This window comes from Semicossyphus pulcher, unplaced genomic scaffold, assembly GCF_022749685.1.
Source record: "Semicossyphus pulcher isolate SPU_LCO1_2020_fin unplaced genomic scaffold, fSemPul1.0.p SCAF_14, whole genome shotgun sequence".
NCBI lineage: Eukaryota > Metazoa > Chordata > Actinopteri > Labriformes > Labridae > Semicossyphus > Semicossyphus pulcher.
The window spans coordinates 30374735-30402058 of NW_027211648.1; the positions used below are offsets into that span (position 1 = coordinate 30374735).

Genomic DNA, 27324 nt, shown 5'->3' on the forward strand with positions numbered 1-27324 from the left:
CATAATAAACTGCTCTTGTCTTCCTAAATATGAAGGCAACGACAGTGGAGCTGTGCAGACCCCCACACTTTCAACTATATGCTATTGACGAAGAAGAGGGATTCACGCTCACTTTGGTGGAATGACGTACCAGAGCGCGGCTGACAGTTACGCAGTTTACGTTACTGTTTTTGCGTAGCAGAGGCCCAGCGGAAAGGAAGTGGTCCCACCGTGGACGAGTAGCCACCAAATCTAGACAGCAACAGTGAATGGCAGCGAGGCTATCCAACGAATGATTACAAGTCTTTTTAGGCGACACGGTAAATTGAGAAAAACACAACAGGTGAGATTATTTACCGAATTACACGACTCATTTTACTGGAATATCATTATTCTGTTGAATATGTTGGCCTTGCTAGCTATTGGCTAACCCAACTAGCAAGCTATTGGCTAATTTAGCTAGCAAGCAGGCTGGCTGACATGGTGATGGTGCATGGTGTCTGTCTAGACGTTGTGTAGCATTGCACGCTGTATATTTTGTGTGAGGCCATGTGTATGTTTTGCTCTATGAATCACTCAGTGGGGGTCAGACAAGCACACTGATCAATACAAACAGCTAGCCGCACAATTATCCTGGTCAGTACCTGGTCCCTGGCAAGCGCGATCCGTTTAGCTAGCCAGGCTAACAGGTGAAGTTACCCCGTTGAACGCTGCGAGAGGCTGTTTTGTGAGTGTGTTTAATGCTATTGAAGCAGTTAAAAAGCTTCCTGATGAATTGTTAAGCTCCCTCATGTGCACCCTAGATTCCTTCTAACGTAGTATCAGCTGAGCTAACGGAACGTAAATAAGCTAATTTGTCATATGGTTGGCATTCAGTAGTTTATTGAGCTAACGTCACGGTTCATACTTTGACACTGATAATGAGGCCAAGGACCTTGTGAGGCTTTGTTGCTAATAATATAATATCAATCGAGCATCTCCAAACATTTGATACAATTGCTTTAATGTTAAGATACTGTAAATGATGTTGAATGGATGCCAATAAATGTCTGGCAGGACTGAGCTGCTAAGTTGCTAACTAGCTAATGTTACTCAGTCAGCATGGTCTCTGCCAGTAATTTTAACATCATGGCCAGCTAAAGGCTTGTACTTGCTAAGGAAGCTAATAATGGTGTGTAAATAACAGGCGGCGGCGTGTTACGAACTGGCTGCTGTAGAGTAAAGTCGTTGAATGTCACAGTGCCCCGAGGTCAAAGAGTTAATGACTCTAACTATTGGATATGATGCAGTGAAAATGAATCATTGTGGCTAAAGCTCTGAACATTGTGTTCTGCACACATGCCGGGCTTCACAGAGCTGCTGCCAGACACTTTCTCTTCTCTGTGAGGCAGCAGGACTGTGGGACAATGGCAGATGTGTTGGCATGTCAGTATGAGCTCATAAGTGTGAAACAGTAATAAAAAGCTGAGCGAGGTCCTCTTCAGACCCGCACTTGTGTTTAATATGATGTTGTCAAGTTTGAAAAGGACGTGGAAGTTTTTTTCTGTTGCTTTGGCAGTCTGTTTACTTCTAGCTGAACATTTCTGTAACTGTTTCTGTGTGCAGCACAGTCACATTAACACGTTCTGTATGCATACAGTTAAGGAGAAAAAATATTGAACAGAAGTTCAATCAATCAAGTTTTATTTGTATAGCGCCAAATCACAGCCAAAGTTATCTCAAGACACTTTACAAAAAGAGCAGGTCAAGGCCGTACTTTAAAAATATATATATTTTTAAATGTAATTTAGAGAGAGACCCAACATGAATCCATCATGAGTTGCACTTAGCAACATTTGGCTCAGTGGCAAGGACAAACTTCCTTTTAACAGGCAGAAACCTCGAGCAGAACCAGACACGTGTTGAACAGCCATCTGCCTCCACTGGATGGGCCGGAAATGGGTCGAAAAGTTCTGGTGTCTTATCAGGGGAGGGTATTTTTAAATTGACACAGATTAAAAGTTGGTGGATGGTTTTCCCCGTGTCATTGGAATATGCTGATTCTTACTGGTATGTCACTGTTGATTGTGGTTATGCTGGTGCTGTCCTACTATCCCATCACACCTATAAACAGTATGTCACTCATGTTCGATTTTCATATACCACTGTGCTATATGATTCTTGTTGGCATACAGTATGCAGCTAATAAGAGATTTGTAAAGTGTGCCACTGGTGTTTAAATGACAGATATGGATTTGTTCTAACCACAAAAAGAAAACTTTTTTATATTGGACTCAAATAACTTACTGAGCATCTATACATTTATATCAGCCTGCGTGAGTCTCATGTTTTACCTGTTTACGTCTGTGAGTCGGAGGACGTAAAAGGGTGCGTCATGCTTATATTCTAGCGATGCACGATTTTATCGGCACGTTATCTGGATCTGCAGATTATCGCTTGATATGTCATTTTTCTGCCGATATTTTCCGCTTTAATTCTGCCTAAATGCTCGATGATTCCCTAAAGAAAGAAAAGAAAATGTTACATACAAATAAATGTGGCTTTGCTACATAACCTAAGTTTAAGTAGTTTTCTTATGTTGCCCGGTGAATGGGTACATTTTAAAAAGCACTGTATTATGTTATTTCTGCGTCTGCCAGTGGGCCACTACAATGAGAGTAGGCATGTTATCAATTCCACTACAGGTAAGACTTTAGGTAGGTAATTGGGTTGAAAAAAAACATGTGCCAAATGTATGTATGTTTATGTTTGTGTATCAAAACAGGCAAAAAGGGTTGGAAAATATCGGCAAAAAATCCAATATTGTGCGTCCCTGTTATATTTAGTTATACAATGTTAACATCCGAGTACTTGCCAAAAAATGTTACCAGCTGTATATGGTACCTTGCACAGTACTTTCCATTGTGCTGCTTTCTATTAAGTAGACGCTCACAACAGCATATGTTCCAACAATGTACATCCCCATGCATAGAGCTCAAGACGGTACTCCTCTGGAACTGATAAGACAAGATAAGATAATCCTTTATTGATCCGCAGAGAGGAAATTCGGGTGTTGGTGAACTGATTGATGAGCTTGAACTTCTGTTCTGACTTTGTTCCCTGAATGTTGAATACTATTGATCTGAGATTGAGGTTGCCGATATTCATCTGACTCATGATGTCATCCTGATGCGTCTTAATCACTAGCAGGTGTGAGCAAATCCATTACTGAATAGATCTGTTGCCATGCTGCGACAATATGAATACTAGGATTTATTATAGCTATGGTGAAACAGTCTTCACTGTCGGGTCGTGTGGTCGTGTGGTCAGCTGTGTCAAAAATGCGTTGAAAGCTTTTCTCACTGTAGAGATGATGGACCTGTCTTCTGTCTGCCTAAATGTACCCGTGTCAGCATCTGGCGCCCAGCAGGACCTCACCTCCTCATCTCACCTGTGCTTTTGTTTTTACAGATTTGGAGGACCTGCTAACAATCCCTGCCACTTTCCGTTTGTGAAGAGGTGAGAGGTTTCACTTTTGAGTGACAGTGTTGTGAATGCTTCCTGGACATTTGTCGCATTTCTAAGTAACTCAGAAGCTTAAATCAACATTCAGTCACTGCTTTCTACAGCCAGAAAATACTTTCATGTAATTAACTTCACTTTTATATAAACATGTTTCTCCTCTGTGAGTCTGTCCTATAGATAATAACAATGCACTCTCTTGTTTCTCAGGTGTGTTTCCATCTAAATGAGGGGAAGCATCAGGCGTTGATTCAGATATATTTTATGATGAAGCCCAGATTAAGTGTTGACTGCACATCCAGAAAGTCTCACTTCTTACCTGTAAGTATCCTTTAGTAAGCTTACTGTTGCTGCTGTGTCTGTCGTCTCCACCACATTAAACCAGTGTCCTCTTCTCCTCTGCCAGTGAACTTGTGAAAGAGGAGGATGATGAAATGAGATAAAGTGGACGACTGGAGGAGCCCAGTCCCCTCACCTCCACCTCTTTTGAAGCATGGCAGGCCTACAGCTTGTCACCCCTGCCACTTCACCCATGGGGCCTTTCTTTGGTCTGCCGTGGCAGCAGGAGGCGATCCACGATAACATCTATACACCTAGGAAATATCAGGTGATCATGTCTTACCAGCTGCTTAATTTCTGGTGTATAATGTGCAGCCTGTTCCGTCGTTTATCAGAGACAAACAATATTTATTAGATGATCTTTAGGTTTTGTTTTCCATCAGCTCATTGTCCGTGAACTGACCCTCCCTCCGCAGGTAGAACTTCTTGAAGCAGCTCTTGAACATAATACTATCGTCTGCTTGAATACTGGCTCAGGGAAGACCTTTATTGCAGTACTTCTAACAAAAGAGCTCTCCCACCAAATCCGTGGAAGTTACCAAGAAAATGCGAAGAGGACTGTTTTTCTGGTGAACTCAGGTACCTGCAGAGCTTCTCATGTGCTGCAGAACTCCAACTTCATCATCAAACGACACCCATCCTGTTTGTTAAAATTCAAATGCAAGACGTGATTTAATTTGAGTTTCTCTCTGGTCTTCGTCGTCCAGCTCTGTCTGTGGTTCAGCAGGCAGCTGCAGTCCGGACTCACTCAGACCTCCAGGTGGGAGAGTACACTGATCTGGAGGAGACCTCAGCATGGACTGACCAACAGTGGAGTCAGGAGATAATCGAGAATCAGGTGTGCTGATCCCTCTCATTGCCTCTCACTGTATCTGTCCTAATAAGATCACACTACCTTCATGCTGTGACTGTTCAGCTGCGTTTCAGGCGAGCAGTGTGGCCTCGGTGTAAGAGCCCTGATTATATAGCTAGAAGGCTGTTTGTGTTTCCAGTGGCCTGAGCAGTGTTAGTCGGACTGAATAACATCGTCTCTTCTCTCTTGTTCTCCACTTTCTCTCATACAGGTGCTGGTCATGACTTGCCACATATTCCTGCACGTTCTGAGGAATAAAATCTTACAGTTGTCTAAAATCAACTTGGTGGTTTTCGATGATTGTCACCTGGCCATCACAGACCACCCCTACTGTGACATCATGAAGGTGAGACCGTGGAGGCAAAGTAAAAACAGTTTTCTGCAGGTGAACGGTGTCCTGAGTGATTCATGTGTGACCTGTGTGTCCTCTGTGTGTCTGCAGCTGTTTGAGGGCTGCTCAGGTAGTTCTCGTATCCTCGGTCTCACAGCTTCTATTCTGAACGGAAAGTGTGACCCGTCAGATCTGGAGCACAAGATCCAGAATCTGGAGACGATCCTGAAGAGCAATGCTGAAACTGCCACTGACCTCGTGGTCCTGGACAGGTACGACGAGCCGATACTGACAGTTCATTCAAACAGAGAAGGAAAATAAGGTTTAAAAATCATGTTAACAAAACCGACTGAAGCAGTAACATGTACCGTGTTTACATTGCAGGTACGCCTCTCAGCCCAGAGAGGTGGTTCTGGACTGTGGTCCCTACGTGGATAAGAGCGGCCTCTCGTCCCGTCTGCAGGAGGAGCTCGATGAAGCTCTGCACTTCCTGAACGACTGCAACATACCTGTTGCCAGAGAGGACCGAGACCCCACATTCATCTCCAAACAGGTGAGTAAGATGTAGAGTATTTTATCTTTGTAGTTGTTTAATTAATAAATGAGTTCTCTATCTAAATGTCCGCTCTGTGCATACTTGCTGAGTACCCCTCAGTATCAGCAGATGGAACGTCGATGAATAGAAAGATCAATAACTGTTAGTATCATGTTTTTGTTGATGCAAAACTAAGGCTGCATGACTTATATTATTCGATGTGTGCATATGCAATCGTCACATCGCAGGACGTGCGATGTGACGCAAATTAAGTGAAACATGTAGAGCTGCTACTTTAGTGCTGCTTGGTGCAAAACGAAAACGCGCCAGTCTCTCCTTTTTCACTACATATCTCAACGAAGGTCTGTCTGACATCACATTAGTTCAGAGTGAAATGAACGCTGTGCAGCAGACTGTGTGTCACCTGCCTGTAAACTGTAAACAAGCACGCGACGCTGCTGCCGTCACAGATCATGCCGGCGGGATGATCGAGGCAGGCGCTCCGTTACACGAGGTGTCTGAGTGTATTTCTGTTATCAGTGTAACCTCGACCCGGTGCTCGTTGATGCTGTGGCCACATGAACGAACAATTTTTAGTAATTTACTATATTAAGGGATTTTGATTGAAGGCTTTTCAGAGGTGGAAAGGAAGATTGCAAAATGCAATTTCCAAAATATCTTTCTTTTTTCTTTGTTCGCTAATTTTTCACTTTCCAGTCTGCTCTCATCATCCCTGATTCTGGCAGCAGCATGCAGCTGCTTTCAGTAAATTGCTCTTTTAAACCTGCTGTGCACACTGCCTCTGTTCTCTCCAGGTCCTGAGTGACTGCCGTGCCGTGCTGCAGGTTCTGGGTCCCTGGTGTGCAGATAAGGCAGCTGGCATCATGGTGCGCGAGCTCCAGAAGTACATAAAACACGAGCAGGAGGAGCTCAGCCGCAAGTTTCTGCTCTTCACCGACACCATCCTGCGCAAAGTGCACGCTCTCTGCGAGGAGCACTTCTCCCCCGCCTCGCTGGACCTCAAGTTCGTCACCCCCAAAGTCCTCCGGCTGCTGGAGATCCTGCACGAGTACAAGCCCTTCGAGCGGCAGCAGTTTGAAAGCGTCGAGTGGTACAACAATCGCAACCAGGACAACTACGTATCCTGGAGCGACTCTGAGGACGAAGACGAGGATGAGGAGGTGGAAGCCAAAGAGAGGCCGGAGGCAAACTTCCCCTCACCGTTCACCAACATCCTGTGTGGGATCATCTTTGTGGAGAGGCGATACACCGCCGTCGTCCTCAACCGGTACGGCTCTGTTATCTGTATAGCTACATTTGTCTACTAGAAATAATCAACATTTTGTATTTATTATTCTTTTAAATATGGTTGTTGGTGGACTTTAATGTGGAGCTCATCAAGAACTCTGATGTCCTCTGTGAATCTACATCTAGTCTATTATAATTCACTTTCCTTGGTTGTGTTTGTTTGTCAGGCTCATCAAAGAGGCGGGGAAGCAGGACCCGGAGCTGGCTTACATCAGCAGCAACTTCATCACCGGCCACAGCATTGGCAAGAACCAGCCGAGGAACAAACAGATGGAGGTGGAGTTCAGGAAACAAGAGGAGGTAAACAGACAGAAATCATGTGCGTATGTGAGACTCTGATCAGACGCAGGCCTGAACCTCTTCTTTTCGTCTCACAGGTTCTCCGCAAGTTCCGCGCTCATGAAACTAACCTGCTGATCGCCACCAGCATCGTGGAGGAAGGTGTGGATATCCCAAAGTGTAACCTGGTGGTGCGGTTCGACCTGCCCACAGAGTACAGGTCCTACGTCCAGTCCAAAGGCCGAGCCCGAGCCCCCGTCTCTAACTACATCATGCTGGCCGACAGTGAGAGGACCAAAGCCTTCGAGGACGATCTCACCACCTACAAGGCCATCGAGAAGGTGACCTCTTTGCCTTTGTATTGTTTGATGTAGGTTGTACTTATTAATATTTATAATAACAGAGATATAGGTAGTAACGTTGATGTAACTTTGATGTTAGATCTTAAGGAACAAGTGCTCTAAGTCGGTGGAGGTGAGTGAGTTTGAGGTGGAGCAGGTGTTGGATGACGACAACATCCTCCCACCATACGTGCTTCGATCTGAGGATGGAGGTCCGCGGGTCACCATCAACACAGCCATCGGACACATCAACAGGTCGGGTGACGTGTCTGCAAAGCTCATAAAGAAAATAACCAACATTATTCTTTAGAGCAGCTTTTCATAGTGTGCTCTCGCTCTATTTTTCAGGTATTGTGCTCGGCTGCCCAGTGACCCGTTCACCCACTTAGCACCCAAGTGTAGAAGTAAGGAGACGCAGGACGGACGCTTCCAGTCCACACTCTACCTGCCGATCAACTCCCCTCTGAGAGTTCCTATAAAGGTCAGGAAGAACATCTACGTCTTAATGGTTTAGGTGATTGTGACACCAAGAAAACTAGTGTGCAATGAATGTTCAAAACTTTCCCCAACATTTCAACTCTTAAGCTTCGTCTACATGTGCACAGGAATAATATTACACGTGCTTTTACATTACACATTGCATTTTGGGTCATTGGAAGTAGAGCTTTTAGAAACAATGGTGGACCTGGCGGTCTAGGTCTAATTAGGAGTTTTCTAAACAAAACCAATGCAGTCCATCGCTTTCAACTTTGTCAACAACAATGGCGGAGGAGAAGCTCATCCTTTCGTTCTTTTGAGGGGACTATTTCCAGATGTAGAGCTGCTGCTAACGCCAGGATGCGATTCCTTTCATTGTTTCTGTTTTCTGTGTAACATTTCACCTCCAAGGGAAGTGAGAGTGCCGCCAGATAACTTCCGTAACCTAGCAACAGCAAGCCGGTGAGAAGCCCTCTGAAATTTAGGTTGTGGCAAAAATGCAGTTAGTGGACACAGGCCTTTAAGCTCACTACACATGCTCAGGCCTAAACCACAGAACCTTTTCATTTATCAACACTTTCATTTAAAAATAGATTTCACGAGATAAACAATATGTGATAGAAGTCTTTGTTTCTGTCTGTGACACTAAAACTAAAATGATTTAAAGTAAAAGTGTGGACAGTAGACGTGAACAAAGTATCGTGCAGCAGATATCGCCACAGAATGTTTTTCTGTACTTGCCAGGCGTGTTCGAGTGTTTGGCACTGATATGTCATGAGGACAGGAATCATCCTCCCTCCAGAGGTGCAGTGAGAATCCTGTTTCACTTCTCGGGTTCATTCATTTTATTCGTCTGTCTTCACAGGGTCCGATCATGAACTGTGCCAGACTGGCAGAGAAAGCGGTTGCACTACTATGCTGTGAGAAACTCCACAAGATAGGTAAAATAACAACTGAGATTTTTGCAGCTGCATCATTTGACAAATATTCACTGTCTGGCTTTACGTAACTTTTTCCTGCTTTTATTTCAACTTCTTCGTGTTGCTCTCTCTTCCCACCAGGTGAGCTCGATGACCACCTGATGCCGGTGGGGAAGGAGACGGTGAAGTACGAGGAGGAGCTGGACCTCCATGACGAGGAGGAGACCAGCGTACCAGGCCGGCCCGGCTCAACCAAGAGGAGGCAGTGCTACCCTAAAGCCGTGAGAAAGTCTTTCTGTTTGAGTCTCGTCCTTTACAGTTTGAGTTCACTGACGACAAAATCGATTATTTTCCTCCTCTCTCTCTTTGTCCTCTGCAGATACCAGAGTGTCTGCGGGACAGTTATGCTGTACCTGAGCAGACATACTACCTATATGTGATCGGGATGGTCCTCACCACCCCTCTCCCCGATGAGCTCAACTTCCGCAGGAGGAAGCTCTACCCACCTGAGGACACCACCAGGTGCTTCGGGATCCTGACTGCCAAACCCATACCTCGAGTACGTCGTCTTAAATCCTTCTTATACTGTCTCATGTTTCCACTTAAAGCTCCATTGGTCTTCTATTTTTACGGATGCTAACTGATGCTTTCCTTCTGTCCAGATCCCACATTTCCCCGTGTACACTCGCTCGGGTGAGGTGACGATCTCCATCGAGCTGCAGAAGTCCGACTTCTCTCTCACCACCGCCCAGCTCGACCTCATCACCCGCCTGCACCAGTACATCTTCTCCCACATCCTCCGCCTGGAGAAACCTGCACTGGAGTTCAAGCCCACGCTGGCTGACTCGGCGTACTGCGTTCTACCTCTGAATGTTGGTGAGTAGAGTCGCTCTGTCAGGCTTGGTGGATAACTCTCCCAGATGTGTGCAGATGCTTATTAGTTTATTGGCTCTCTTCAGTTGGGGACACCAACACTCTGGACATGGACTTTAAGTTCATGGAGGACATCGAGAAGTCTGAGGCCCGCACTGGCATTCCTACCACTCAGTACACCAAGCAGAACCCCTTCACCTTCAAGCTCGAGGACTACCAGGATGCTGTCATCATTCCAAGGTGAGTTCACTGCCAGAGCTTGTGTCTGGGGATACATCCAATCTGGGTTAAATAACGACTTCCCTTTTCTCTCTCAGGTATCGGAACTTCGACCAGCCTCATCGCTTCTACGTTGCTGACGTCTACACCGACCTGACGCCGCTCAGCAAGTTTCCCTCACCGGAGTACGAGACGTTTGCTGAGTACTACAAAACCAAGTACAACCTGGACCTGTCCAACCTGAACCAGCCTCTCCTGGACGTGGACCACACCTCCTCCAGGTCAGCAGCACCAGCATCAGGACATTTAAACATAGCTGTCCACTTCCTGTCAGGGGGTCTGATGGTTTTGTAAGCTTACCTAGGAAGTGACGAGCCAACGTGAGCCAACGAGAACGCACACTAGACACACAACACTTTGTGTGACACAATGTTAGGAACCTTGAGTATAAAGACTTTGATGGGTTAAAGAAGCATACGGTGTTTTTTGTGCCTGTTTTTGTTTGCGCTCAGTTGAATATAGTTCAACTTTTGGAACACGTCAGTGTCACTTCTCTCTCACTGACCAATCAGAATCAAGAAGGGGCAGGGCTTCCAATATCAGCTTTGTCAACAACAATGACGGAGGAGAAGCTAATCCTTCTGTTTTTTCGAGGGTTTAATGTCCAGAGCTGCTGCTAACGTCAGGACGCGATTCCTGCTATTGTTTTTACATGTCTTTGTATAATTTTGTTGAATTAAAGCAAATATTAAACACAGAGTGATTTATAACAGAAGAGGAAGTGCTGCTGTACAACAGTAAGCGCTGAAATTTGGGGAGCGCTGCCGGCACAAAAACAGGCCCTAAAGTCGCCCTAAAAGCCACCAGCTTAGCCTGACATATAGTTGAGCATACTCTGAAATGTAGCTGAAACCTGCAGAATCTGTGCTTGTAAAACAATACTGTAAAGTCACTCTGTTAGCACAGGTGTAACGTTGAGTATCTTGTGCCCTCAGACTGAACCTGCTGACCCCTCGGCACCTGAACCAGAAGGGCAAAGCCCTGCCGCTCAGCAGTGCAGAGAAGCGGAAGGCCAAGTGGGAGAGTCTGCAGAACAAACAGGTAACTGCTGCTTTTTATTGATTTCCATGTACTCTCATCTACAGCTGTGTGAGTCTTAACTTCACTAGAGAAATGAGTTTCAGCTACACCCCCTCAGACACACCCTGTACAGTCCCAGTCTGACAGCGTGTGTTGTTTGTTTCAGATCCTGGTCCCAGAGCTGTGTGCCATCCACCCGATCCCGGCCTCCCTGTGGAGGAAAGCTGTGTGTCTGCCCAGCATCCTCTACCGCCTCCACTGCCTCCTGACAGCCGAGGAGCTCAGAGCCCAGACAGCCAGTGAAGCTGGAGTGGGAGCCCAGAACCTCCCCCCTGACTTCAGGTCACTGTTACACACAATACACAACATATGAGTTTTATCTGATGAGTCAAGACTTTCTCGTGCCACATATTCCTCGATTGTAACCAGTGACAAGATCTTATCAACATTATTCTTCATGGCAGGTATCCAAACCTGGACTTCGGCTGGAAGAGATCCATCGACAGCAAAACCTTCATCACCTGCTCAGAGTCCTGCGATGAGGATGGTGAGGGTCACTGTACGCACCTAGAGACTGTAACCCCTGACCCCGAGCCCCTCACTCACCCCAGCAGTCACCACTCTTCGCCCTTGAAGCCCGGAGAGGCCCGCTGCACGAGGAACCTAACAAATGGCACTGCCCCGGTCGCCGACTGTGACGACGACGGCCACCAAGACGAGCACCTTCTCCAACATGACAATTGCCAACGCTCGCAGCCCGACCCCCCCGGGCTGCAGGGCTCTGAATCAATACAAACCACTACCTCAGTTTCTGTGCAGCCCTCTCCCAGCGTGAAGAAGCCCAGCTCCAGTCCTCCGCAGCCCAGTGATGAATGTACAGCAGGGAGGACCTCAGACCACAAAAATAAAGCTACCTCAGTCTGCAGCCGGGCAGCCACGGGTCCCCACGCTCCCACAGCACCTTCTCCTGACCTCCCCGCTGTCCCCCAGCACAGAGCCGAGGCAGGGGACTCCCCCAAAAGCCTGGGGCCAAACCCGGGCCTCATCCTGCAGGCCCTGACCCTATCCAACGCCAGCGACGGCTTCAACCTGGAGAGGCTGGAAATGCTCGGAGACTCTTTCCTCAAGCACGCCATCACCACGTACCTGTTCTGCACCTACCCCGACGCTCACGAGGGACGACTCAGCTACATGAGGAGCAAGAAGGTGAGACGGTGGACAATGATTGGGCATCATATCTGAATTTCAAGACATTTTATTGCTTCTATAACTATTTAAATATAATAACTAGTAAACTGTGGGCTCTGTAAAATAAAGGGTTAAATGTATTGCTGTGTGACTGAGTGTCGCTGCACAGCTGCCCAGATCCTTAAACACTCATCTCACCCCAGATTTTGCATACATATAAAACAAACAATAGTTTCTGAAGCCTGACTAACTTCTTCTGTGGTGTGTCCATATCCAGGTGAGCAACTGTAACCTGTACCGTCTGGGGAAGAAGAAGGGTCTCCCCAGCAGGATGGTGGTGTCCATCTTCGACCCCCCTGTGAACTGGCTGCCTCCTGGATACGTGGTCAACCAGGACAAGAGCAGCACGGACAAACTGGACTCAGAGGAGGTCAGTTAGTGGACCTCAAGCTTATGTGTGTGTGTGTGTGTGTGTGTGTGGTTCTCAATCTCAACTGTGTCATGGTTTTGGATTCAAATATGAGCTAACAGGAACTTTCTGTAACAGCTGGATTTAGGATTTAGACAGTAATTGTTTTTAGTAAAATCCTTTTGTTATTTAGTTCATCCATGTATTCTGCCGTGTGTGCTGTCAGTGTTGTTTTGTTTTCTGGCCACTAGAGGGCAGGCTTCCACCGTGTCTGGCAGCCACACGATTGTTGTATTTCTATTTTATGGCCCGCAGGATTTGACTCGAAGCTTTGCTTCTAACTATAATATAAATGATAACAGAAAAATATATGTAATTCTGCTACACTAACATTAGACTCATAAAATATTTCTGTTGGACTTTAACCAAAAAATTTAGCTTGAACAAAAGTTTCAAAGAAATATGAAAGATATAGAAAGATGTTTTCACAGTGAAATGTATGCGTGAACAATCTAATATACCTCTGCCACAGGCTCAAGTTTACAGCACCTCTGTAACTGTGTTGGGTGCTATGATGATAAACGTTCATCATCTGGTCCAGACTGTGTTGTACAGTTTAAACCATCAGTGGGAGCAATCGGGCAATATTTAAGAACAGTTAGAAGCCATGAGATTATAATGAACATTATTTACAGTCATGGAAGATTTTATCTTCATTGCCAACATCACTGTTTTCTCTGATGCCACGTTTCCTCCAAAACATCCAGTTTACAACATTAGAAAACAGAAGAGCCGTCAGTGCTTTAAACAATAAGATCAAAGTTATCAAGAGTGTAGCAGGATCATTTAATGTACGTTAACTGATTGATTAATCAATCATTTCACTTTAGTTTAAGGTGTTGGTTTGCAAAATAAGTATTTGGCAAACCCCCCCTCTCTATTTCCATATATTGTATGTGTGACAAATATTGCAAGTAAACTGCGGCAAACTGTCCAACTTGCAGGAAATACATTTATTTGACAGAAGGTCATGAAACCGAAATAGTTAATAATATAATTTTTACAGTAGTAAACTTATTTACAATTAGACACCCTAGTAAAGAAAGAAGTCCCCCATGTATGACATAAATATAAAGATGCTAATTTAAGAGGGAAAGAATCTACAGCTTCTTGACGTGGCGGTCGGCTGAATAAAGACCTTTAACACATTGATTGCTCCCCAGTTTGTACCAATACAACTCTGCAAATGCGCTCAGACGGCTACAGCTTTCTTAAACAAAACACAATATTTAACTTTATTATACATTGTACAAATATTCTGCTGCGTATCGGAGTCTGCGTCGCTGTGATGCTCGTGTGCTGCAGACAAAAGTGAGAGGCTTATAAACTGTGGAGTCAGAGCGCCCTCTGCTGGACAAACTATGACACCATTTCTAAATCACCCCAAGCATTGTAACATCTGTGACGGGCCTGTTTTATTGTCCGATCAGGCTATAAAAATGTTCTTTAAAGACCCGACTGCTGCAGTTATTTTGGTTCAGATGTGTGTTTGTGTGCAGACTCGGAGCAGACCACAGAGGGATGTCTTGTGTAACTGCAACAATTGTAGGCCATGATTAGCTGTTAATGTCTTTGTTGCTACAAACATGAAAGCTCGTGCGCACAGCTTTTGTTTTACAGGTTCATTTTTTATTATAAGAACTGTTGTTCCTGACCACAACTCAAACACAGTGTCTCTGTTGTGTGTGAGGACAAGCAGCCAAACCAAAGCCATGACTCAAAGAGACTTGAGTTTTACTCATCATTGAAGCCACACACGAGGAAACTCATGTCAGAACTCCTCATCATTTTAATTTAGACATTTAAATACCCCAAAAATTGAATCAATTCTTAATCTTCCTGATTTAATTTCAGTTTCTTTAACTCTCCTCTCCTTCCTGTTTGTCTCTATCGTCAGGCCAAAGAGGAGCTTCTTTCCAACGGGCGCTCTGGAAACGACTTCGATGAGGACGAGGAGGAGGAGGAGGGTGAGGAGGTGGACGAGGAAGCTGATCTGATGCTGAAGGAGGAGCCCAAGGATGACGTCAACATGGAGGACGACCTGGAGTACTACAAGGAGCACATCAAGTTCATCGACAACATGCTGTTGGGATCAGGTGCGTTTGGAAAGAAGATCTCTCTGAGCGGCTTCCCTCCCTCCCTCACCCCGGCCTCCGCCTCCTCCCCCGCCATGGAGTCTCCGTACGAGTGGAAGCCTCCAAAGAAGCCCCTCCACCCCACCACTGCCCACTACCCCTCTGAGCCGGCGCCCAGCGGACCCTCAGCTGAGGAGTTTGACTACAGCTCGTGGGACGCCATGTGTTACCTGGACCCCAGTAAGGCCGGGGAGGAGGACGACTTCGTGGTCGGTTTCTGGAACCCGTCGGAGGAGAACTGCGGCGCCGAGCTCGGCAAGCAGTCCATCTCGTACGACCTGCATACGGAGCAGTGCATCGCCGACAAGAGCATCGCTGACTGTGTGGAGGCTCTGCTGGGCTGCTACCTGACCAGCTGTGGGGAGAGAGCCGCCCAGATGTTCCTCTGCTCGCTGGGCCTCAAGGTGAGCCCACACATCTTACACTGATCTGTGACAGTGCTGCACGATTCTGCATACCTTGCTGTTAAAGCACCGATTGTAGTAGAACCACTCCAGTCCAATGTAGGCCTACGTATGCTGTTGTTTTGTAAGTGAGCTGGTTGTGTTCAGAGATTTTCAGAGCTGAGCCCTGGACAGTAAGCTCTTGCCCCCCGTTAGAGCCAGGCAATATGTTTGAAGCCAGAACATCAGAAGTTGTGATCATGTGTTGTGATGAGGGCCACAGAGTGCGTGCAGGGTGCTTTTCCAAAGTAAGCCGGGTTTTCCAGAGTTGTTAATAGTTGTTTTTGCTGACTCCAGGTGTTGCCGTTGGAGAGAGGGACCCTGACAGGAGCGGTGGTGCAGAGCCGTCACACAGCCATCGACCTGTGCTACGGCTGGCTGAAGATCCCGCCCCGCTGCCTGCTGGACCATCCGGACGCAGAGCGGACCCTCAACCACCTCATCTCCGGCTTCGAGAACTTTGAAAGGAAGATTAACTACACCTTTCAGAACAAGGCTTACCTGCTGCAGGCCTTCACCCACGCCTCCTACCATTACAACACCATCACAGGTCAGACTGCCCCGCCCAGTACAATACTCTTTCCTGAGATGATACTTGGCTGATACTGATGAATGTTTATTTAGCAACTTAAAATTCACACTAAGGCGAGCTATCAGTTACTTGCGTACCTAAATATTTTACAGTAACCACGGCGACAGCTCTGTGACATCCTGCAGTTTGTTCCTCGTTAGCGGTGGAGGATGAGTTTAACTTGGTGTCTGACTTCTGCTAACGTTACTGCAGATGAAGCTGGGATGCTGCTTGACTGACGCTGTCCATGGATTAAATCGAAACATAACTTAGAAGTGCTAATAACAGAAGCTAGCTGGCTAACAACAGTGACTGAATAACTACAGGTTATTTATAAGAACCATGTGTTTTAACTGCATATTTGGTTTGGCTAATCCCATCTGCAGTGTTGCTATGGGAGGCACCAGGACTCAGAGGCTGCACTGTGGATGTACTAGCAGCAACGCTAGCAATGGTGTTAGCATTAGCTGCTATGCTAAAGCAGTCAAACATGCTGCACTGCTTCAGATTTATAGACAGTTTACTACATTTTTACATAAAAAAACAGTTACATTTGGTAGAGTGAGCCCAAACTATGGAACACTCTGCTCTGTCCGCCGTGTACACCTGCTAGACTCTCTCTAGCATGAGACCACAACGATGCAACGTCGCCGCCTGACACCGGCGGCTTCGTCATCACTAAGGGACGGATGGCAGCTACCTTAAAGGGGCCATACCTTTTGAATGGATGTTCTCATATTGTGCATGGGTTTCACATTTTGGGTGTTTATTGTTCACAGTGAAGAAGTGAAAACTGCATAATTCTGTGTTTTTCCAGTTTTCTCCAGAATTACATTTTTAAAAAGGTTTGGTGTGGAACCTTGCTTTCGCTGAAATCGACCAATCGTCATTCACCGTCGTTCACCTCAGGCTGCCTTCTTGCCCGAGCTTGTAGTCAAGTTGTCACGATTTCAACTTACCATTCTGATACCTGCTGGAGATTCTGGCTCGTATGTATAAGGCCGAATAACAGACCCTAGAGCAGCCATGTTTTCTACAACTTTGGAGTGACAGTGCAGTGTGGCTGCTCCGCGAGGGGGAGGGGCTACGCAGCCACTACAAATACTGTCAGCCAATCGTGGCTAAGGTCTGACCTTTGAATGGCAAAACGACTCGTTCGTTTCAGGAGGAAGGAGAGGCTTCGAAAAATAATTAGATTAAAATATAAATAAAACAAAACAAACTTTACTAACGTGATTCAAAAACGCGTTAGAATAATAGAAAACTGATTGCAGAGCTAAAATATGTCGCCTTTAAAAAAGAACAATTGAATCTAAATGACATTAAATAGGACTGAATGTTCAAGTTAAACACAGATAGGAGCACCGTTTGTCCATAAGCTTATCGGTACTTTTGGTACTGACCGATCACGTACCGGTACCAAACAATACCGACTCTTAATACCCATCCCTACTTACAGAGTTTAAAGTAAAGCGTGTATGATCTTCTCGGGATCAGGCAAAGCAACAAAAGACCTCATTTTTGAGATGCTCCTTGGTTTATAAAAACATGACTGAAAAATGTACCTCGTTTTATAAATGAAAGGTCAAAGGTTAGCTGCAGGTTTTGAGCTGCAAGTTTGACATTTGTTAAAATGGGAGTCAAAGACGTGTGCATAAAAAATAGAAATAATTTCTTCAGACTTCTTTTGTCTTTCATTTCATTTGACCCTCTTACTAATGCTGAACCCCTCCTGGCTCTGAGACACACGGTTCTCTAGAGTTTAAAGTATCAACATTTAAAGCTGGAGTACTTTGGTGCACGGCAGATTAATCTGTCAGTGCAGATAAATTATTGAAGTTCATCAAGTTATCGAACAGATTACACATTCAACACAACAGTATGAGCAACAGTTGGAGTCGTGTTTCTGTCCACTTAAACTACTTTGAGTACTAATGAGCATTTCCAAATGAATACGTATTAGTGTGGACGCAAGCTAAGTCATGCAATCCTCTGTTAGTTACTGCATGATTGTGCTCTGCAGATTCTTACTCCACCAGCACATCTGACAGCTGTTTGTTGTCCTCTCCCCTCAGATTGTTACCAGCGGCTGGAGTTTCTTGGTGATGCAATTCTAGACTACCTCATAACAAAGCACCTTTATGAAGACCCGCGGCAGCACTCCCCCGGCGTGCTGACGGACCTGCGCTCAGCTCTCGTCAACAACACCATCTTTGCCTCCCTGGCCGTCAAGTACGACTACCACAAGTACTTCAAGGCGATCTCGCCCGAGCTGTTCCACGTCATCGACGACTTTGTGCAGTTTCAGCTGGAGAAGAACGAGATGCAGGGCATGGACTCTGAGGTGAGTGCTGTTTGTTCCAGAGACGCAGCTAAACAACAAAACCCTGCAGGAAGAAACCGAATCTGTAGCGCAAATTAAAGTCAGCATTCAGAACGATCTGCCTGAAAAACAAGGCTGTCAGCTTCTATGAGTCTGTTTCATATTCCAAAGATTTTCAGGACTGAGGAGAAAATGCAGTTGGATTTAATTTGCCTGGTAATGTCTATCTGGGCACCAGATCTCCTCTCGTTCTGCTGGAGAGGTACTTACAGGCCTACGGCACAACAGGCTCGTACACCAGCATCCTGAAGAAACAACAGCTGAAAGAAATAAAGAAATGTGCTGCAGCGATCTGGTCCCACTCCACTGCTCACTGTTGACCAAATAAGAACAACAACATGATGAAGCTGCTAATGAAGCGTACTTTAAACTGTTCCTGTGAGTCAGTGACTCCCGTTAGTTCCTCGACATGTTTGGTACTTTTTTTAAAAGGTTTAAAAAAGCAAATTCACATGTTGTTTTTGCGTGAACACCCCCCCCCCCCCCCCTTTGTAATTTAAACCATGCATTTAAAGCCAGACTCACTGAGTGTGTACAAGTAACAGCCAGATATAAATCTGGTGCTTTATCACCAGACATAAAACCTAGTTATGCTCTTCTCTTGTTGGAGGCGAGGTGTGAGGACTGTGGTTGAAATCCATTGTCACAGTATAAATCATTTTATAATAAAATTAGGGCTGTCAATCGATTAAAATATTATATTATAATATAATAATCAAGACTAATCACATGGTTGTCCATCGTCAACTCGTGATTAACCGCAAAGTAATCGCACATTTTCTACCTGTTGTAAATGTACCTTTTAAAGAGATATTTTTTAAGTGTTTAATCCTCTTATCAACATGGGAATGGACAAATATGTTTCCTTTATGCAAATGTATGTTTATTATTACTGCAACGTTCCAAAACAATGATAAAAACTGTCCAGAATATTCTACAGAATAACCTCAAAGGTGCTGCACGCTCAGAAAGCATAACAAAGCGAAAGCAGAACAAGCAGCAACAGACGGCATGTTGACCTGACTGTAACATTCCTCAGTAATAAGTCGTTGAGTCTGCAGCAGGAGATAAAAATAACATCGTTTCACTCAAAGTTTAATCACTTAAAGACATTTTTCACAACCTGGGTCTCTCTGCATCAGCTGTGTGCTCGGCCAGTGAGTGGTGTTTAAGACTCGACGTTCGACAGTAAATCCAGATAACTTTTGTCCTGTCCAGAGAAGCATCGAGCAGAGCTCTGAGGCTGAACTTGACATTTAACAGAAACTTTTCTTTATCCTTTTCTGCTCACAGACGTTTGTTTCTGCTTGCTATCCACAACGTTACGCTCTGCATCGCTTCCTGGTTTCTCAAACTACGGGGCGGGCGGAGGGTCATGATAATAGAACACATGCATTAATTGCGCGTCAAAATAAATCGGCACACATGGCATGAGGTGTGCCGACAGGAAGTAGGAGATGTGAGCAGTTGTTTCTAAAAGTTAGAGTCAGCGAGCTGATCAAGCTGATTAAACATAAATGTAAACATCGTTAGAAAAAGAAGACGTACTGTACGAGTGATGCATCTGCAGCCGACAAGTCTATTTATCTTATAAAGAAACGTGTCGCTCTCTACTTCTACTTATTCATGCAGATGTCAGAGTCGCTGTTTGTCCAAAATCATTTTTCTTGCAGCCCTGCTATAAAATAAGAAAATGTGTAAAATGTGTTGTAATGTTGTAACCTGATTATTTTCACTGTAAATTTGTATTTCCTTTTAAATTTGTCTCAAATATGCTGAAGACGTTTAATATTGTTCAATGATAAAGTCTGCTGAAATCAGAAGTCTGTCATGATTAAAGATCAACATTTAGAAACATATATTTTTAACCTGCTCATCACTTAAACTTCAAACAGATTTTTGTCAGTTTACATTTGTGTGTGTGTTTTTGTTTCCAGCTGCGTCGCTCTGAGGAAGACGAGGAGAAGGAGGAGGACATCGAGGTCCCGAAGGCCATGGGCGACATCTTTGAGTCTCTAGCCGGAGCGATTTACATGGACAGCAGGATGTCACTGGAGACGGTGTGGCAGGTGTATTATCCAATGATGAGGCCGCTCATAGGTGAGGAAGAATCTTTATTTATTGTTTGTTTGTTTGTTGACATGTTGAGGAACTGAAGGATGTTTATGATGCCACTTTTATCCCACCCTCACATCCTCCATCTCTCCTCCGCTTGTAGAGAAATTTTCTGCCAATGTGCCACGCTCTCCTGTGAGGGAGCTGCTCGAGATGGAACCAGAAACTGCCAAGTTCAGGTAGGAGAGCAGCACATACACAGATACTGCACTATATTCATTGTAGACATGTAAAGTTGAAAGACCTGACCCCGCTCAATTGTGTCATCTATGTATTATTGTAGCTGTTATCATGCAGCCTTACTTTATACTGAACGTTTCGAGTCATCAGGTGAATATTAAGGAAGTTTTAGGTTTGCATTATGTGTGTAACGGGTCGTTAGGAATAAGTGCAATTATTTCTTTTAATCTGAAACTCTTGTCTCGTTCCCGTGTGTGCAGCCCTGCAGAGAGGACGTACGACGGGAAGGTCCGGGTGACGGTGGAGGTCGTCGGTAAGGGCAAGTTCAAAGGAGTTGGCCGCAGCTACCGGATCGCCAAGTCAGCGGCGGCGCGTCGAGCTCTGCGCAGCCTCAAAGCCAATCAACCTCAGGTCCAAAACAACTGAGCTCAGCATTAGCACCTAAGCTATTGTCGCTAGCGGAGAGTAAGCAACGTCGGCTTCCCAACACAGCGCGATGCTAGCCCTGCACCTTCAGCCAGGGAACACTGTGTGGAGACGCAGCAGAAGAAGCAGACTGATCTCACAACAGATTTCACATCAGATCTTGTACCTTTTTTCTTTTTTATCCCCTTTTTTTTGCGCAAACACAATCTTTACTTTCCCTCTCTGCTTTGTGTAATCACATGAGTGCTTTATTAACGTTTAGCAAAGTGTTTAAAAAAAAAAAAAAAAGGTCAGGTCGCAATGTCTACTCCTCACTGTTTTTGATTCTTTTGGTTAACCTCCATGTCGGTGAGACGAGGCTTATGCTTATTGTGTAGTATTAGATTGTACATAGTTCAATCAAAGGTGTAAATCAAAGTATGTAGGAAGAAAAAAAAACAAAAAACGCTAAACTCCTCAGCCTGTGCACTAGTGCCAGTCAGTTTTAAAGCGGTTTTTAAAACGCTAACGGCAGACGTGGCTAACAGATACCACTGGAGCAGAAGAGCTGGTGGCACCTCTGTCTGAAATCTGTCTTGAAATGGTATTCTTAATCATTTTTGCACTTATTCCATTAGGGTCTGTTACTTTGAGAATTGTGTGGTCACATTGACACCAAAATCATATACGTAGCAAAGTATATAAATATATATAAAAAGAATAAAATACATGAATGATATTCTCGGCCTTAGACGCTAAGGCTCACCCTCATATCCTGCAGAGAGGATAGGAATTTCAACATTCCCAGTTACTGTAATTTAAACTAGTTTTTAACCGCACTTGAGGTTGCATGTTCTTGTAGCTTATGTGTAAACCATGACAACTGGATGGCTTCTTTAAATGTTTAAATCTATGGATATACTATCTAAGGAGTGTGTGCGAGCGAGACGAGATGTTTATGGCATTATCTTGATGATTCGGTTTAACATGTTTTGATACCAAGAGTGGATGGACGTAAATTCTTGCGCACTAAATTGTCTTTCAGAGGAGCGAATCATCCAGTTTTGATATATAAGAGAAAGACATATCACACGTTCAATATATGCTGCAGACTTTTCTACTAATTGGATAAAATATGGACACGCAGAATCTTTTCAAATATTCAGTCTTTGTGAAAAAGGCCAATTTATTTCAACACACTAGTGTTCCTCACATCCCGAACCTACCAAAGCTATAACAGATGTGACACTATGAGGTTGAAGTCGATTCCTAGGGACAAGGATACCAGCCTTTTTTTGTGGTTTCTGTTCCCACAAATTTGCTTCTCGCTTAATGTCTTTTTTTTTTCTCATCAGTAAGCCCTTTTTTCACGTGAATACCTCAGTTAATTGCATGCATTTTCTTGTCTTTATTTTTTTTTCTTTTTGTTTGGTGCTATGTTTTTGTATTAAGCTTGAATTTCTCATCTTTTTTGCACTGTAACTATAATACCTCTTTATTTGACCTTTTTTTATTTTAATTTTTGGAAATCTGTTTGATTTGGTTGTCCCGTTCGTCAGCCATCAAGCTGGAGAGGAGCGCTGCGTTGTCGTTTTTCCCCCTCCCATACTTGAGGTTGACACTTTTTTGGGGAGGGGGGGGGGCAGGAAGTCTATTCTCTGCATATAAGCATAACTGTTTTTTTCCTCATACATTACCTTTTAATTTCATCAGTGGAGAATCTGGGTTAAAAAACAGGACTAATGGATCAGATGGGTTCGTGCCGTAGACGTAATCATGTTGCACTCTGGGAAACTCTCTGACACTCACTACAAAACAGAGGTGGAAGGAAAAATGTGCATTTCTTTTAAACAGTTAAAGGGTTATTCAGGTATTTTTTTTAACTCTGGGCCCTTTTTCTACATATTTAGGGGTCTAAATGACTAAGTACACACGATTTTGGAATTACTCCAGTAGGTTGCTTCAGCAGTGAAACAGGCTGCAAAGTAATCCTTTGTGCAAACGTACCCAATCAAAGGTCGTCCACTAAAAGTTCTTGTTGTTTCCACTGACAGGCTCAGATTGTTATTCTAAGTGTGTGACAACATGACAGAAAGGATCCCTACAGAGATAGACCTTTTAGTTACAGAGGAAGATGATTGTTTTAACCACACACAGACGTTACATCGCTCTCTGCAAACACACCAGACTCCATTCATAAAAACAGTGATTTTACACACAGCAGGTGCTGGTCTACCTCCCCCTGGAGGTTTAGTTTGTGTGCATTATTGTGTGACTTTGGTATGTTAAATTGTTCGTTCTGATTCAGCACAATATCTGTGCGACACACAATAACACAAAAAAATGCACAAATCAAGGCAGCAGTAGACCAACAACTCTGTTCTTTTAACGTAAAATTACTTTTTTTGTAAATGGAGTTTGGTGTCTCTGAAGAGAGCGATGTAAGGACTGTTTCTGGATTTAAAAAGATCCTCTTCCTCTGTAACAAAAAGGTCTCTCTCTGTAGGGATCCTTTCTGTCATGTTGTCACACACTTAGAATAACAATCTGAGCCTGTCAGTGGAAACAACAAGAACTTTTAGTGGATGTATTTTAGGATTACTGTCAGTTAAAGCAATGCTGAAACGTTTCAAACCTGTTAGTCCTTCAGACCCCAAAGAGGTAAATATTGGACCCAGGTTTAAGAATGCTGGAATTCACCTTTAATGGTTAGAAGGGACAAACACCTGTGTGGTTTCTAAAATGTTTTAGTATCTGAAATATAATTAAAAGACGTGTCATCCCGCCCACAGGTGCTTCTACCTCAAAGACGGTGCACTCTAATCTCTAGATCTCTGATCACTGAGTCAGCAGTAATCTGTATCGAACATCCATCGAAACAAACTAAACCTGGTGCCTTCTCTGTGGGAGATCAGTGTCAGCAAAGACTGGAGTGAGATTCACTTAGTAAATTAATTCAGATTCAACTCCCACCTGGAAAGTTCAAAACATGCTTCATGAACTTTAGTGCAAGAGCTGCAACTTCACATTTTGTTTCGTAGGTTTACGTCAAAGAAAAGCACACGTGTAAATCTGCTCTTTGCTGCAACTGATCTTAAATTTTGTCGCCTGCCAACATCTGAGCAACTCTCAGATCTCTAGTAGGGTGCCATACGTTTGCTATTCTGCTGAAACTGATAACTAACAGTGTAAATGTAGGAGATTACTCGCTTTATGAGTTAAAAATCGATGTGAACTCAGTTGAAATCTTTCTGCAGTGTATCACTGTTAAAAAAAGAGTGCAGTCTGTGGTTACGTCTCGAGCGTGTTCGACCCTCTGCGTCTGTTCATCCTTCAAACTGAGCTGTGTTTGATTTCCTGTTAGAGAGTCACACACCTCCCAACACCTCAGTCTGTAGTACACACACACACACACACACACACACACACACACACACACAGCCATCACACACTAATTACCTGTAAGTCTCCAGGAGGGGGGGTTACTAACGAAGAATGTGAATCTCTCATACAGTGCCACGCTCACTCTGTTTCTCTGTGACTGAAAACAAGCATCATAAATAATCTCATCAGGCATCAACACACCTTTACACACCCTTACACACCCTTACACACCCTTACACACCTTTACACACCTTTACACAACCTGTACCTTTTATTTCTTTGTTATAGAGGGGGGGAGGTGTGTGCGTCTGTGGGAGGAGGGGGGAGTGGAGTTGGTCCCGTGTTCTTCAGAGCGGACTACCGGCAGATTTAAATTTTGTTTCCTTTCTTTTTGTACATGTAGCACAATTGAGCATTGCACTTGGGCGCCATACTTTACCTCATGTCAGAGTGTGAAAGGGAGTGAACGATGGAGGACAAGAATACGTGTATATATGATGTTTAAAGAGGACTAACTTGTGGTTCAGGCTTTGCTGCTGTTTGGAACGCTGGTATTAGACACACCTGTTTAAAAAGGCGAGTAAGGGGCTCTGGGAGGAGAGACGGAAACGTGGCTGCAGGTCTTCATCTGAGTCCGCCGTTAAAAGAATCTAAAATGTCTGGACGTCTCGCTTTCTGACGTCCCGCCTTAAACAGCCGTTTGGACATGAATTGTTATTTTATATAAGACATCCAATCATGACTTGAACGATGAACTGTCTCTCTCTGACTGCTTCGATGCCACCAACAGGTCTTCTGCTTCTGAGCTGTTAGTTTGAAGTACAAGACCAACCTCCCACAGCCCTTCATAAGAGCTTAAAGGAACAGTCCCCTCAAACATGCTCCTGTACTGTTGGAAACATTATACCAGTCTATAAAGAGTCTTGGCTTCTTGTCAGGTGTTTTAGCACTCTTATTGTTTTCCAATTTAAATCACCTTTCGTTTTTCCAACGTGTAAAAACAGCCGAAGGGAAAGGAAGACTCAGGTGTGGGCGCGCAGCAGGAGTTCAGGCTTCATTGTGCTCGAGTCTTTCTAACACATTAACGATTGATCACATTTGTTTTTTGTGACAGTCTTTACTATTGTTGAAACAAACATGTTATTAGGAATGTAAAATGGGCTTCCAACTGCTGCCTCAGTTTGTAGATCTACACCTGTGAATTGTCTTTAGTGCAGAAGTGTAAGTCCATTTACTCCTGGGCCCTTTCTTTAACATGTGTTGGTGTTACATAAGATACAAAAAGTTTTTGACTTGCTCCAGTAGAAAAGTAGTAAAAAATAACTGTGCTAGACCAACAACTCACACGGTCTGCGAGGTTAAATTCCTATTTTTGTCAATGGAGTCTGGTGGCTTTGAAGAGAGCGATCTAAGAGGCAAAACGTACTTTTAGTGGACTTAATGAATCGGAGCAGCTACAGCCCGTCTAGAAGCTGCAGGCTGAAGTCATCGACTGTTAAAAGTCCAAAACTTTTTGAACCTTCAAACCCAACGTGTGCGTGCAAAAGGCCCCAGGTTTATATTGAAGTGCACTCAGGTGTGGGAGTATTTAAAGAGGCTTTCTAACAAATTCATGAGTATTTTAATATTTTTTTTTTTTACCTTTCTCAGCTCGCCCTAGCTGTGTCTGATCTGTTAAAAATGAGCATGTTGGGGGTCATACCAACAGGTTATTAAGGCTGTGAAATGGGCTTCAACTGCTGCCCAGGTATGTAGATCTACTCCTGAGTCTTGTCTTTAGAACCAAAGTGTATTTCCATTTATTCCCGGGTCCTTTTTTAAACATGTTGGTGTACGTTTTGAAATTGCTCTTGCAGAAAATCAGGAAAAAAACCATTAAGGCAGCGGTAGACCAGCAGCTCCCATGTTCTGGAGTCTGGTGGCTTTAAATGACTCTAAAAAGTCCAAAACTTTTTGTACCTTCAAATCCAATTAATGTGCAAAGGGCCCAGGTTTAAATATACTCAGATTGCCACTTTAGATTGCCACTAAGTTTTGACAGGACAGGGACTCTCAGGTTCAGGTTACCGTCACCTTTAGAGGCTGTGTTCTTTGAGATTTGAGGTTCCTGAGATCAGAAAACAAACGGCTTCATCTGCCTCTAAGATTTATTCTCAGTTTGTCCCCTCTGAGGAAGCTGGACCGGCACGTTTGCATTTAGTTTACTGCCTGTAAGAAGTATTAATTTGTTTGGACTTCATCATGTGTAATGTCATTAAATAACTGTGGTTGTGTCATGTACATGTCAGGTTATGTGGCCAGGTATTCACAGGAAGTGGAAAAACAAACACACCACCAAACAAGACAGTTGAGACAGCCAGCACGTTTCCAACAGCGTCAGTGTTTGAAGGCGGTCTGTTCCTTTAAGCTCTGTTCTGTACGTGTCATCAATGTGAACAGAAAACTATAGCTGATGCATCACACAGTGAGCGTTTGGGTTTAGCAGCACGACATCGGTCTATAAAACCAGCACAGAGCAGCGCCGGTGACTGATCCCCGAGCAGCAGAACACCAGCAGAGTGGATCTGAGCGGACTGATTGATGGACTGTCATCAGTGTGGTGAATTATGGGCCATCACAACCTGCAGCAAGTGTTTAAGGGACATTGGAAAAGAAACTCCTCAATCATACTGTAATACCGAGCTGCAGTGGTTTGCGGTCTGCACCTTATGGATCACAGATACCTTTAATTTGTTGGTTTGGATTCTTTTTCTTTTTTTTATAATTGTAGCCCAGTATATCTACAATAAAGTAATGGTATGGTCATTCACCTCTGCTCCTGTGGGCCTCTTCTTTTTTCTCACTACATCCTTTCCTCGCCTGGATTGTGGCGTGTTTGTGACAACTTACATGCAGACCTCTGCAAAGGACACACCTGTGCATCCTTACTCGGCTCCTCTCCGTCAAGTCTCCTATTCTTGTTACTCAAGATGCATTTTAGGAATCGAGTCATCCTTCAAGATTGTTAAGACCGATT

The 27324-nt window shown here is 44.3% G+C and overlaps 1 protein-coding gene across 1 annotated transcript; it reads left to right on the forward strand.

Annotated features, from left to right (window-relative positions):
- The first annotated feature begins 210 nt into the window (after positions 1 to 210).
- Positions 211 to 22956, forward strand: dicer1 (dicer 1, ribonuclease type III). Its single transcript, XM_069661828.1, has 30 exons — positions 211 to 322; positions 3430 to 3477; positions 3691 to 3801; positions 3887 to 4087; positions 4236 to 4398; positions 4527 to 4657; positions 4884 to 5018; positions 5115 to 5275; positions 5388 to 5556; positions 6354 to 6826; positions 7014 to 7146; positions 7224 to 7466; positions 7567 to 7721; positions 7815 to 7947; positions 8809 to 8884; positions 9005 to 9144; positions 9243 to 9422; positions 9526 to 9739; positions 9823 to 9976; positions 10054 to 10236; positions 10951 to 11056; positions 11202 to 11377; positions 11500 to 12241; positions 12501 to 12653; positions 14590 to 15231; positions 15568 to 15820; positions 17917 to 18185; positions 20162 to 20324; positions 20443 to 20518; positions 20780 to 22956. The coding sequence occupies exons 4-30, from the start codon at positions 3974 to 3976 to the stop codon at positions 20943 to 20945; spliced, it is 5703 nt and encodes a 1900-aa protein (XP_069517929.1). The 5' UTR covers positions 211 to 322; positions 3430 to 3477; positions 3691 to 3801; positions 3887 to 3973; the 3' UTR covers positions 20946 to 22956.
- Positions 22957 to 27324: the final 4368 nt, after the last annotated feature.

Bases quoted from the DNA above. Each gene is read 5' to 3' on its own strand.
- dicer1 (XM_069661828.1), top strand. From the start codon at position 3,974: ATGGCAGGCCTACAGCTTGTCACCCCTGCCACTTCACCCATGGGGCCT. The intron at 9,145-9,242 runs GTGAGAAAGTCT...TGTCCTCTGCAG, and splicing joins GGCAGTGCTACCCTAAAGCC to ATACCAGAGTGTCTGCGGGA. The intron at 12,242-12,500 runs GTGAGACGGTGG...GTCCATATCCAG, and splicing joins GCTACATGAGGAGCAAGAAG to GTGAGCAACTGTAACCTGTA.